Raw genomic sequence first — 13,520 nt, 5'->3', positions numbered from 1 at the left:
GGAGGGCCTGTAAAGGCATGGGCACTTCCCCGTCCTCGCCATTTTAAAGTGCCATGTAGGCTTTTCTTCTGTTTTTAAGGTTTGCATATGAACTTGTCACACGTCGTGAACATTTGGATTCGGTTCTGTACTTTTGTATATATTTTCTTTATGCCGAAAGACAGCAGGCAAAGCTTGCCCCCAATACTGTAGTATTGTATTGTATTTTAATTGCATTTATATAGCGCTTACTACCCCTGACGAGGTATCGAAGCGCTTTCTCGGCGAGTAGAATGCTACACCGGAACCCATAAAGGATTAGTGCTGAGTTAGTATAGTGAAATATGAAAGTAATTTGAGTGGTTAATAGGTTAGTCAGTTATTTGGATTCAAAAGGATAGCAGAGGGAAAAAGTGTTGCATTTATATAGCGCTTGTTACCCCTGATGGGGTGTTAAAGCGCTTTTTCGGCGAGTAGTACTCTACTCCGGAACCCATAAAGGATGTAGGGGCATATCCGGCCTCAAAAAATCATAACATTGTTACTAGGCCTGCAGGTCTAGTGACTTAAATAATCTGTGCGACCTAGTTGGAATGCTCTTGATCCATACACAGTTTTCAAAGGATGTTTTTTGTGGGCAAATATTTTGATTCACTGAGCCGCCATTTTCTTCATTATCACATATCTGAGCACCTTCAAATATGGGAAATAAGCATGACTGCTCTACGAAAAAACGATTTTGTTTGACTTAATAGACCAAACTTTTGCTCCTTCTATAATTCAAATCTAGCCACATATAGGATTCACATGACCCCTGACTTGCCTCTTACCCCCAGATTCTTCAAAGTCCTGTTTTGCGAGTCCTTAATAGCGAATTTTAAGGATTCGCTATTAAAGACTCGCAAAACGGGATGCATGTAGGAATCGCAATATTTTTTGCGATTTCTACTGATTCCTTATTTGCGATTCGCTAATTGCTAATCGCAAATAAGGTATGGCTTTCCCATTCATTCCTATGGGCCTCAAGGCCCATAGGAATGAATGGGGAGTCATTCTTTATTTGCGATTAGCAATTAGCGAATCGCAAATAAGGAAGCAATTTCAAGGGTGCCAGGGTGTCCAAAGGACACCCTGTTGCACCCCTGAAATGGTAATGTTGACTGGTGTTGCGCACACACATGTCCCAAGGACATGTGTGTGTGTAACATACAACTTAGAAAAATGCACTAAAGTGCATTTTTCTAAGTTTTTGCTATTTACCACGTAGTTCGATTTCGCGGTAAATAACAGCCCCAGATTGCGAATTCGCAATATAGGAATGGGTCATGCATTGCATTTAAGGAATCGCAAATTGCGATTCCTTAAATGCAAATAATCGCAATTTAGCGATTTCTACAATTGCGATTTTTGCATTTGGGATGATGCCTCCCAAATGCAAAAATACCGCTCGCAAAGGGCCAGATTCTCAGAATCTGGCCCTTTGCGAGCGGATTTTTGTTTGATGAATCTGGCCCTTAGTTCTTTAACAGCATTGTCATCAGGGCGGGGGTTTAATGTTCCTCAATTCATGTTTAAAAACTATCACAGATTTTACATTGAATTGGCCACAAAATTTCCTCCTACTGACGTGCTTTTACTGATAAAATTATATAGTGTACATACAATGTTGGGAAATCCAATTTCTGCAAATATGTGTCATGTGCACATCACCAAGTAAAGTGTTCTGAATTGTTTTGCTCCAATTTAAGTCTTTATTTGCATCACACTTTTTATTTACAAAAAAAATGTGCTTTCATAATTCTTGATATATTTTGAAATAAGTGTACTATCCACATACAGGCTTACTTTAAATGTTATGTGTTTGAAAAAAACTGACATCTCCAGACAGCTCATTTGACAAAAACCCCTAGCTGTAGTAAGGCAAAGAAAAATAAACTCCATTTTCCGAGCAGCAATTAGTAAAAAGACAAACTGACATTTGACCTCTTCCTTGAACAGACTGCAAATGTATCAAGATAAAAACAATTTTTAATGGCATCTTTATTGCTCATTCACTTTTGAATGAACAGAACACCTGTTCCTTCCCAGCTTACCTTCAGTGGCCAGATTGGACAAGTAAGTTCTTAAAATAGCTCAACCATATAAAATCTGACTTGACATTGCGAGTGTGCATGTAGATTTTTCGAGGCCTGCATATTGCTCATGAAGGTATGCCCTCACTTGTGGCAAAGTGCACCCTGCCTTAGGGCTGTGAGACCTGCTAGAGAGGTGACTTGCCTATGCCACAGGCAGTGGTTTGTCAGCATGGCACACCAGGATGTGTGCAATGTCAACTCTTTAGTTTTAGCATCACCAAAACAAACAGGCAGCAATGGCAGTGAGTATGTGTTTGGTAGGGGGTCTCTGAGAGTGTCACAATACATGCTGCAGAATTTAGAGACTCTCTCAGGTCATTTCCAGAAGCAAGTATGTATGTACTTTAAAGAGGCACTGAGGGCGAGACAATGTTTCTTCACACAAGCAGTAATTACCATGCAGCAACAAGTCAAGCCTTGGAGTTATTAGTACTGTAATGATCGCGGTTATAAATGCGTGTTGCTTTAATTAATACTGGTGTGTCACTTGTTTCCAAAGAGAGTATATGCCAAGCCTTTTAGCGTGAAATGTTTGCAGCAAACGGTGTACACGTTATGTCTCAGGTTCAAATGTACCTTTTGACTGCTTTATCTAAAAGCTGGCATAACTCACTGATGGAAGAACAGTGTGTGAGTTAGTTATTAGTGCAGTCTATGGGTGAAAGCTGAGTCAGGTTTCCAAAGCGTCTGTGAATGAATACACATAGGTGGAGGAGTTAATGTTTCGGCTTAGAGAATCCGTGAGAAAGGAAGTCCTTCAGCACGCTGAAGTTCCCAACTCAAAAATTGTGCCCTATGATCTGTTCTTCTGTGTACCAAAGCATAGCTACCTAGAAATAGCTGCTCTTTTGTCTTCTGAAGCATAGACACCTATTTATCTGTGATTTGGAATGCGCAATTACTGACCATTGGTCTTAGCTTTTGAGTCGCAAATATCAGTCTGTTGTTTTTGATAACAATGTCCTATTCTACTATTTTTGCATAAACCAACAAATTCTTTTGTTTTTCATTTTGGAGTTCAAATTATAGGAAAGCCCTATTGTTGATTATATATTAAAGTGTGAACAGAATCATAAGTATGTGCATTTTATATATATGTTCTACAGGGACCCAGAATTGTTTTCAGGAGCCTGCCAAATGCTAGGGTCGCCCAGTATTGATTCCACTTCGAGCCTCTTGCAAGTTACTTTTTCATCCCTACCTTTCCCCTAACTATGGGGCCTATTAGGATGGCAGATGGACCAGCGTCCGTCCGCCACCCCCGAGGTGGAGGGACCGTCCGCAGGGGCAGCGGCGGTCCCTCTGGTGCAATTAGGATGTGACCGCCACCCTGGCGGTCACATCCCGTATCTTTAACCTTGCGGCGGGTGCTGCTTGAAGCAGCACCCGCCGCAACGTTAAAAATGCATGTTTTACATTTACATGCACAAAGCGGCAGGCACCGTTTTGTGCCTGCCGCTTTGTGCACGTAAATGCTGGGGGGTACCATAGGTACCCCTCATGTGCACCCCCCCACCCCCCCCCGACACCCTGGGTGCCCGCAACGGGCCCCCAAAGACCACATGCTTTTCCGCTGTGGAAATGCATGTTTCAATGCACATCGTAATTTGGCTGACGGTGTCTTGCAAACACCGCCACCAAATAGCCCTCCACACCCCGCGGATCAGCGGCGGACGGACCTGCTGTCCGCCGCTGGTCCCACTGCAATCCCACCGCCATCCTAATCTGGCGGTGGGTGTTTTCTGTGGCCGCGGCGGTGAATCCGCATCCTCCAGGCCGGCGGTGGCTTCTGCCGGCCCGGAGGATGCGGATTCACCGCCATCCTAATCGGCCCCTAAATGTTCTCCTATTCAACCTCCTTTGAGCCGTTTATCTATTAATCCCGTTTTCTCTGGGTCAAAGACTGCTAATGAACAATAAGTCCCGAACCCCAAAAATGAGAGCTTGTGCTGACCAAATTAAACCATGGCCCAAATGAATCACTGCACTGAATACCTCTCCTGAGATGTACAGGTGATAAGTGTAGAACATTTTAGGGCTGACACACGCTTTAAATGTTTGCCTGAATACATACGGTTTAGTGGGGTGATGCTCAAGCTCCTAACTGTAAATCTGGTTAGTGTACTACAAATGTATATATTCGGGCGCTTAACTGTAAATTAGGGTAATGTGCTGCAAAAATAGTTGATACTGAAAGTGTTGGTTATATTTTAAATGCCGCCATTGCACAAGGGCTGTCTGCAGTGTGGGCTTAGTCATGACTAGTTTCTTAAGTTGTTTGACCTACTTATCCAATCAACGTGTTTGGACGAACGCTCACAAGTGGAAAAGCACTTTTCTTCCCCTTTACAGTGATTCAGACACTTGTGCCTATGAAAATCCTTGCAACGCAAGGACCGCTGGAGCATGAGGAACTGTGCAACTCATTGTAGAAATGCCTGAATATTGCAATGTGGAAGAAGTCAATGCATTGTAAGTCGAACATTGGGCGCAGGGCATTACATTGAACCAGATATTGTTATGTTTGGTGATATCTGTTCGCAGTTCGCTAGATCCCATTACCTATGGGTAGGTTGTTCTTTACTCTGGTGGGTCATGGAGAAGAGGCAAAAGCTTAATAGGCAGTTTTGGTTACTCTGTAGAATTTTAAAATACTACTGTTGTTGATTCAGTAAATTTAGGAACAAAAACACGTTTCTAAGATTTTGAGCGAATCATTAAGCAAAGCAATGTAGAATTTGTGTTGTCTACATTGTGTGCCGCTTTAATTTGAACAGGAGATTCATGTTTTGCTCTTGTTACGTAGACAAGTGTTTGTCAAAGGTAATTGGACATCAGATACTATTTTCTATATCTTGTTTCTCGCCTGCTTCTTCGTGGACACATCTCAGGCATTGTAGGTTGGGGTGATCTGTATACTGCACCAGAAATACTTGATTTTATAGCTTTTGACATCTTAAATGTTGTCCTAAACTGAAAATAATTGCACTCTGGTCAACATTTGATGGTGATCGAAGTGCCTGAGTTAAATTTGGGTGGTAATTTTCACCTTTCCCAACATTTTGGGGGAAATTCTAAATATAAAGGATATGTCACAAATGGTTTCCTACAATTTGGTAATATTTTGGTTGTGTAAATTTGTCTGCTGTCTGCTCTTCAAATTTATAATTTCTCCCTGAAAATCAAAGGATTTACTTTACCACCCAACTCTAAATCTCACCCATATTCTTGACATTTTCTTTTGCTTGCTGTGTTTTTTTACTCTGTCTTTTGTTGTTAAATTTAATTAGAAGAAGTCAATGTTGCTTCTGTTTCATGTTTTGTGATTTTGTGATTTTAAAAAATGTGTGTGAACTTGAAGAATCTACAAGTATGTTTTGCTAAATAATATAAAACATATTTTTTTCTTATAGAATGCTATGAATCTGCCACCCGACAAAGCAAGATTACTACGCCAATACGACAATGAAAAGAAATGGGAACTTATCTGTGATCAGGTAATCTAGAATGTCTGTAAAAGAACTAGGTCAAAGTCTGTGGTGTTGTTTGTTAGCCACATACACTTCTAATGAGATTAAAAAGTACTAGAACTACTAATTTTAGATCCACTGCTATTCTCTATGTTAAGATAATTTCCCTCACTGTGCTAACATGTGCATCACAACATGTTAAAATGTGCATGCCAAGCTTTTGAAGTTACACACTTTGATATTTCAAGATATTAAAACAAATCCTACTCTATCATTTGCTGGACATCATCCTGACCGCAAAATAAGTGCCACATTGAAAAACCTTGATCAGGTGTTGTTTTCCAAAAGTACCTGTTCCCTGATGTGCCATTCCACAAAGATCCCTTTACCTCCGAAGATCCACCTCTGAGATGATCTTGACCTATGTTGATTATCAGTATATTTGCTAATAGGCTATGCAAGTCCTCCGAAGCCACCAATTTTCAAAATGTTGATCTTCTTGCAGTTGTTCTCTATTTCCCTAGCTGGGTGTGCTTTTGCTAAAAAGCTGAAATGTAGGATTTTGTGACGAGGACTCTGGACTCCAGAGATGTTCTTGAATTGTATAGAGGACTAGAACACGTTTACACCTGTGTTGGGGCCTCATCAGTTTGGGTCTAGTCAATTTACAGTGACAGTTTAGACTCTTGTGTTTAGAGATCTTTACAGCATAACTTTGTCTTCTGCCCAAATTTTCAGTAAGCGTCAAATTTATGACATCAGCCGTATATGTATATGAAGCTCATTTGGCCATCTTGTTTTGCACTGTTGCTTTGTCTTGAGTAGATTTCAACTTTCTCACATTCTGTTGGGCACTTCTTCACATACTTTTCATAGAATGTTGTTTTGGTTTCAAGTTTTTAATGTGAGTGAAGAAAAAAGTTACTTGCCGATTAGCAATGCTTATGTGATTACTACACTGTAAGAATCCATCCGACTCAAAAATACCACATGTTTAGATTCTAGGCCAAAGTGTTGGTGCTATTGGAGACATGGCATTCGTCGTCAACATGTTATAATATGGTGGCGGGAAGGCGTGGCCATATACAGTGCTGCTTTTTTTTTGCACAAATGTTTTTCAATATGTCTTTGGTCATGTCACAGGAAAGAAGTGCATTCATGGTGTTGAACACGAAGAGAACTAATTACAGAGAAGAATGTTTATATCTGAATATTGGTGAGGAGTTGAGCTTTCTCTCTTTTAATTCTTTTGGCAGTCAGTATGGGAAGCACGTCTGGGTATACTCTTCACACTTAGGGTGCCGTCATCAGGAAAACAAAAAAAGGATGAGTGCAATTCTTGAATTAATATAATTCCCTCGTAATTGCCTGCAGCTGCATCCCAGTCCATTGTTTTGGGGGTATTTTACCCACAAATTCATCTAATTCAGGAACCGGCCGTATGCAAATTAGCCTAGCTCCTCCTCCAATAGGAGCAGTTGAGTCGAACTGCCAAGCTAGGTTTCCTCTGAACAGGGACACCAGCAATCCGAGACTGGTTCAGCCTATTTTGGCCTTGCAAGTAGGGTGCAGCTTAAGTCCAGTGGCACATTGAGCATGAAGCCAACGTCCAGTCTTACCTGTTACACTTGGGGCGTCATACTGAGAAAAATAAATAAGTGATTAGTGGAATGCTTAAATTAATTGCAGTTCACTGTCCATAGGTTTTAGCCCACGATGCCTCCTCGTGCTAGGACCAGTTGTATGGAAATCATCCCCAGTCCTTCTTCAAAGAGAACATCTCAGCCTGAACTGGACTTGTATCTGCACAATGGTGCATTACCAGGCATTGCCCAGAGGGTGAAGGCACAGTTGGGTTTAAAATCTATATCTGCAGGACAGGTGTCTGTGTTCTGAGCATGTGCTGGCTAAAGGGCGCTCTACATTAAGCGGCACTGGAGCACAGAACCTTCATTTCTTGTGCTGCAGTATCCTGCCAATATGTTGTTGGGTTTGTTGGCCGGGTGGAGGGTTCTTCTAAGTCTGTTATTTACTGGTCGTTGTTCATACCAATTTATACCTCAAAAAGAAAAGCAAATAGTGGGCAACTACACCAGATAACCAAGTCTTTTACCTAGTCTTTAACCGCATGCGTGCGGGCGGAATTCCGCCCGTACGCTGGGTTTTGCGAAACCGCACTTTACGTGACGAGCTGGGCTCGTCATGAGCGTGCGAGGAGGCTACGCCATGACGAGCCCAGCTCGTCATGAGCGTCGAAGGGGTTAACAAATTAAAGGCGAAACTTGAGAATTTTGGAATGAATCTCACCAAATTTCTGACGCAACTCTATTTGGCAGCATTTTTCACCTAAGCCCTTTGGAATGTACAGATTACTTTTTTCCGCTGGAAATCAATTTGTAATTGTGATCAAAATGTATTGATTCAGGATTCACTAATCACTACACCTTGCTGTATGGACGCTTACAACCCACCGTATTCACTGGCGAACTACCGGATGAGTCCTAAATGCTGTATTAACTGCTCAAGACTTTTCTGTCTTCTTGAAACTTTAAGGAGTTTTTTGCATTCAAGTATTCAGAATGCAACGTGTGACTAGAGCGCTTCACAAAACACACAAGATGATGGACGGAATGTTGCACAAGACGGCTGATAGCCAGAAACCGGTCCTAGGATGCTTGATTCCGGTCCAGGGAAGGCATGGCTTGGCAGTTCGGGCTGGACTGTTCCCATGAGGCACAGGTTCAAGACTGATTTACATATGGCCATGTCTGAACTGGGGTGGCTTGGTGAGCAAAATAACGATGGTTTAAACCCAGATCTGTGACTAGGGGTGAATGTTCTGCAATTGTGCAACATTCCGTCCATCATCTTGTGTGTTTTACTAGAGCGCTTCATTACAGCCTGTCACCTATCTTGTACTCCCACTTTCTACACTGAAAGGTTTAATGTATCGCTTTACAGTCCTCTCATCCTAAATAAATGAACCCACAGAAACTCTCTTCGAACTGTCGATGTTATGTAGACAGACAGAGAAGCACAACCATACCTTGTTTATGATGGCTGCCATAAATATCAAAAAGTAATTTTCCACCCTGTAATCATTTCTCCGACAGGCTGTACCTTGAAGTCACTTGCCTCAAGCAGCCCACTGCTAGAAGTTACCATACAGTCGTAGTGTGCAGCACTCGCCATATATTATTCGATTTAACTGGCAAAGTTCGCCACATAGAAATATTTTGCACACAATGGGCAAGTGTGGGCGTTGTCCTGTTGCTGTGTCACAAATCTGACATTTTTATTTTGAGAACAGGCCGGGAGATTCTCCTCCGATACGATCAAATACCTATGTGACACTCCTCGATAGGCCAGGTGAAAGCGGCCACGTTTTTGGAAAATCTTAAGGTTCGGCATCCACAGGAAAGAATTCATCGCCCAGTTTCTCTTTGTCTCTGTAGAAGGGGATTTCTTGCTTCTCTTGGCTTGAAACAGTTGACTGAGAATAGACTTGTTCAATCTTCAAAAGTGAAAGCTAGCACTCTCCTAGGATGCATTCGCAGTGTCCAATTTCACCCCCTACCCTTTTCTGCCCACTCGAGCCTTATGCGGTGTATGAGGTCTAACGCTTGAAAAATACCTACCAGTGACTTGGAAGTGCATAACGTTATTGAAGAAGTCACCGATGGCAAAATGAGCATTAATTAGGGGGTTGCTTTTAAAAATCTGAACGTTCAGGGAGTGGGAAAGAGCGGTCGCACATTGTTGTGTCGTCGAGTGATGTTTACTCAGACTCTGGGCAGACAGGCCTTCACTGGCACCCACCCTCAAGAGACACAACAGCTGAAGTACCCCACAGTTCTAGAATCTTATCTACCCCGCTTGTATGAAGGCTCTATGGGACACCGAGTGCTCGCACGGGCTGATGAAATTTGTGGATGTACATAGCGCGACATATCACCCATCAGGGTATCCAGGCGCTGTCCATGGGTTGAGGAGATAAAGTGATTTGCCCAGAAACACATGATGTTGAGCCGACGCCGAGACTCGAGCACGGATCCCTAGCTCCAGAGTCGGAGCTCTGGCCACTGGACCACATCCTGCTAAATAGCTCTTGAAAATCAACAATCATATCGTTGTGCATTGTGGTCCTAACGAATTGAATACCTCAGATAATTTTTTGGGTCATGCCTGAAAATAGTTATTATGTATGTGTGTGTATATGTGTGTATATATGTATATATATATATATAATGCGCTATGGAGAATGATGTCTCTCATAGGGACTTAAATGTTTTTTTATTCTTCAATGTAGATGAATGTGGAAACTATACAAGTCATTCCTGATGGAAACTTCTAACTGCAGACTCCTCACCTTTATATTATTCCCCGGTGGCAGTCTGGGCTGTAGATTTTTCAACAATGCACCCCTTGTGTCGGTCAGTAGAGCAATGCTGCTCCATGGTGATTTCTCACTGCCCTGGAAGTGATGGAGTGTAGCCTCATATAAACACAACTCCCACGAACTCGTATACTCTGCCTTTAACATGGATCGGTTTTCTTAAAATCTGTATTGCCATATTCATTCAAATAAATGAGGACTTTACAACAAGATTACAAACAGACGATAACGATTCCACTGGTTTATACACTTTCGTGCATTCGTTCTTCAAAAGAATCCGTTGCTAGTTGCGGAAAAGTCGCGTTTGAATCTTGAATTCTAATCGAAGGCACGTAGGTAATGGAGAGTAGGAGGTATTTTTTAAACAGATAAACAATACAGGACGAGGAACGGTTAAGGCATATTCACTTGTGGGATTGGGAGGAGATACCAACCATGTGGAGATGTTGCCTATATACGGGGTTTAGCCATAAGTCATGTTGGGAGAGAGTGTAGCTTAACGGCTAGGGCGGCCGACTTTGAAGCTGGAGAACCAGGTTTGAGTATGGCGGAAGGCTCAAACATCCTGTGATTTTTGGGCAAATCGCTTAATCTTCCTGTGCCTAAAAATGAATGTGTCCGTTTGTAATCCAACTGGTGCCCTAGATAAAACTGCAACCAAAAAAAATGTGGCATGCACCTTTCAGTCGAAGAGTGTAGGGGAGTTCAGAGACAGTTAGTCCCAAGCTTTTTACCTAAGAAGGGTTGCATGGGATAAGGATGGCAGAACAGCTTTCAGAAAATGCCCACATTTCAGGTCACAGGTTGCAAAATGAACCGAGATAGGGTAAGCAAATATATTAAGCGTAGAAACACAGTCATTGCTAGGCGGTAGCATGATCAAATCACGCAGAAGTTATCAGGGGGTGTCTACAGATTGGCCAGGGACAAACAAATAGAGACAATAATCAATCTAAATCATTTCCCATTCCCTTGGTAGAGTGTTTCGCAAGTATCCAGCTATCGTTCTATGCAGGACTTTACTTTCTGCTTTCACCCATTTGAGAATGGTCTGCTACCAGGCCATGACGAAGGGCTGGTAGGTGGATTTCCATCGCAAGCGAGCAATAGGGCTAGGACTAAGAACCGAGATACTACTTTGTTATTCCTCTCTCATCTCAATAGGTCTAGATCGCAGGACTCCCAGGCGCTCAGGGAGGGCACCCCTCACTCTCTGTTACTGAGTTGCCTTGACTTCTTGTCAAATGCCGCAAAGGATGGACAATTCCACATCATGTTGTAAAAGTCTGCTCTCGGGGCAGCACAATCTGGCCATGAGGGGTTAGCATCAGGGAAGATTTTGTTTGTTTGTTTTTTAGGAAGAAAGAAAGCTGTAAATTGAAAGTACAATTGTATTAACTTGAATCTAGTATTCTGCAAGACTGTGTGCGGATATTCAAGTGCTTTGTCTCACTCCCGGTCATTGGGTGTTCTCTCCAATTCAGCCTCCCATGTGCCGCATAAACTTCGTAAGGAAATAAATGTGTGATTTTGAAAAGCTTTGTTTAGCCATGTAATACATTTCCTCCCTGGCCCAATTGCACATAATGTTTGTATAAATGTGTGCGTCTGGTTTTGTATTGTGAATACTCCAATTGGATCTAAGTATAAAGACCATGAGTGAAGAGCTGACCCTTATGTATTGTTCTCTGAGAAATTGGAAAGGTAGTAACTGACAATTTTGCAATAAGTTGCCCAAGATTGTGACGCAAACGCTCTCCTAATGAAGATCTTTCGCCTTAAAGCAACTATGATGTTTGGGGAGGCCTAGCAGTGGTGTTATTGTGGCATATGGTATGAGGTGTTTGGTGAGGGCCAAACTATTGGCCATTCATCTCTGTACCACGTATACCATGCAGGGAATTTATGTTTAGGCCTGATGCCAGGGAGTATCATCCTATGAAATTCAGTTGGGGTCATAGGGTGGTCAAGTGCACTTCTTGTTTCCCTCAGCAACAGGTCAGAAAGTCAGCGGGATAACCTTTGGTGTTGCACCACCAACTAATAATGTACTCTGTGGGGACAATTACCCCATATGATGTCTCCCAGAAGAGTGTACAAACCATGAAATAACTGTTTGATTAGGAGTACTGGGGTATCTGGGAAATGATACAGGAGGCAAGGCAGAATTACCATCTTCAGTACTGCAAAGTTCCCCATAGCGGAGAGAGGAAGTGGTTCCTAGAATATTCCTTGTGACAAAAGGGAGTTCACAGCGCTAAAAAAAGGTTACTGGTACAATAAGCCATTTTCAGAGTGTTATGTGTAAATGCCAAAATATTGGAAAGAAGAACCCTCCCATCTAACTAGGCCAATTCTTTGTTGGTTTTCTGATGACACCAAGTTTGTTCTAGACAAAGCCTTAAGCACAAGAAAATCAGGCGGATCCTGCTACTCAAAGTCACAAGAATGTAACTCAAATGGTCTGTCATCTTCTGAATCCAAGACAGTGCTGCATTAGGTTCAGGCGCCTTAAATTTCCCAGGCCATCATGGACTCTATTGTAGATATAGGCCTTTTAGTAGGCTATGCTGCAGACGCTACCTTCTCCCTCCAGACCACCTTCAGGCCCAGGGAGCAGCATGGTCCACTCAGTTGGACCTCTGCCACCCAGTCCATCTCCAGTTCTGACTGCAACCTCAGGACCCATTCCTGTGCCCATACCAAAGCCAGTCCTAAGTTACTAACGCTACAGCTCGGTATTTCAGGTTATTGTCCCCGGACAGACAATTCTGTCAGCAGTATAGAACGTTTAGGGCTGTTCCAGTGGCCTAGCTTACCTGCAGCATCAACACGAACAATGCTTTTGGCCACCAGGAGATTGACTTCTTGAATAAAGATAGTAACGTGGTCCACCAAAAATTGCTCTGGTGTGATGGAATAACAGGAGGGAACAAAATTAATGTATGCTATTGCCCTTTTGAACAATATATAGAATGACGCAGATCTCTTGCCAGGGGATAAATATTGCATTACTGAGGAGCTCAGGCCACCACCAAATGGGAGGCCTCTGGGGTACCTATGCCCTGGGTACATGGGTACCATACACAAGGGACTTATAAGGTTACCCCTGTATCCAATCTGGGGTGTACCTAAGTACTGAACAACACAATTTAGGGAGAAAGCACATAGACTGGGGTCCTGATAAGCAGGATCCTAGTCAGTCTAGTCAAAATAAAGTTTAGCACCAAGTAAACAGTGGGGGTAACCATGCTAGAAGGATCCTACCTTCCAACAACACGAGATCATCATGTAGATGATCCTCTCCTTGTAGGGTTTACAGGAACAAGCAAGGCAAGGCTGTGCGAAGGTGCATCTCTTTCAACTTAGAACAAATCTGCTATGGACTGGATAAGAAAGAAGCCTTAGAAGGCCTGCAGGCTCATTCTCCCAGGGCCATGGCCACACAACCGCTTTAGCAAGGGCAGCGCCATTTAAAAACAATTGCTATTGGGCTTTGGTACACATGTTCACAAAATGCTATTACCGTGACATCCCGCT

General features: G+C 42.6%; 1 protein-coding gene across 9 annotated transcripts in view; it reads left to right on the top strand.

The window, feature by feature from the left end:
* Positions 1-13,520, top strand: part of FMNL2 (formin like 2) — a 569,063-nt gene that overhangs the window by 260,521 nt on the left and 295,022 nt on the right. For all 9 annotated transcript variants that reach the window (XR_013608767.1, XR_013608766.1, XM_078681739.1 and 6 more), the window contains exon 2: positions 5,528-5,611. Coding sequence is in view for 7 of the 9 variants with exons in the window: in XM_078681739.1 (XP_078537865.1) it covers positions 5,528-5,611 (84 nt within the window). In the remaining 2 variants the exon portion in view is untranslated. The remainder of the gene's footprint in view (positions 1-5,527; positions 5,612-13,520) is intronic.

Source organism: Lissotriton helveticus, chromosome 3_1 (assembly GCF_964261635.1).
Source record: "Lissotriton helveticus chromosome 3_1, aLisHel1.1, whole genome shotgun sequence".
Classification (NCBI taxonomy): Eukaryota; Metazoa; Chordata; class Amphibia; order Caudata; family Salamandridae; genus Lissotriton; species Lissotriton helveticus.
This window is presented reverse-complemented; position numbering and strand designations above follow the sequence as displayed.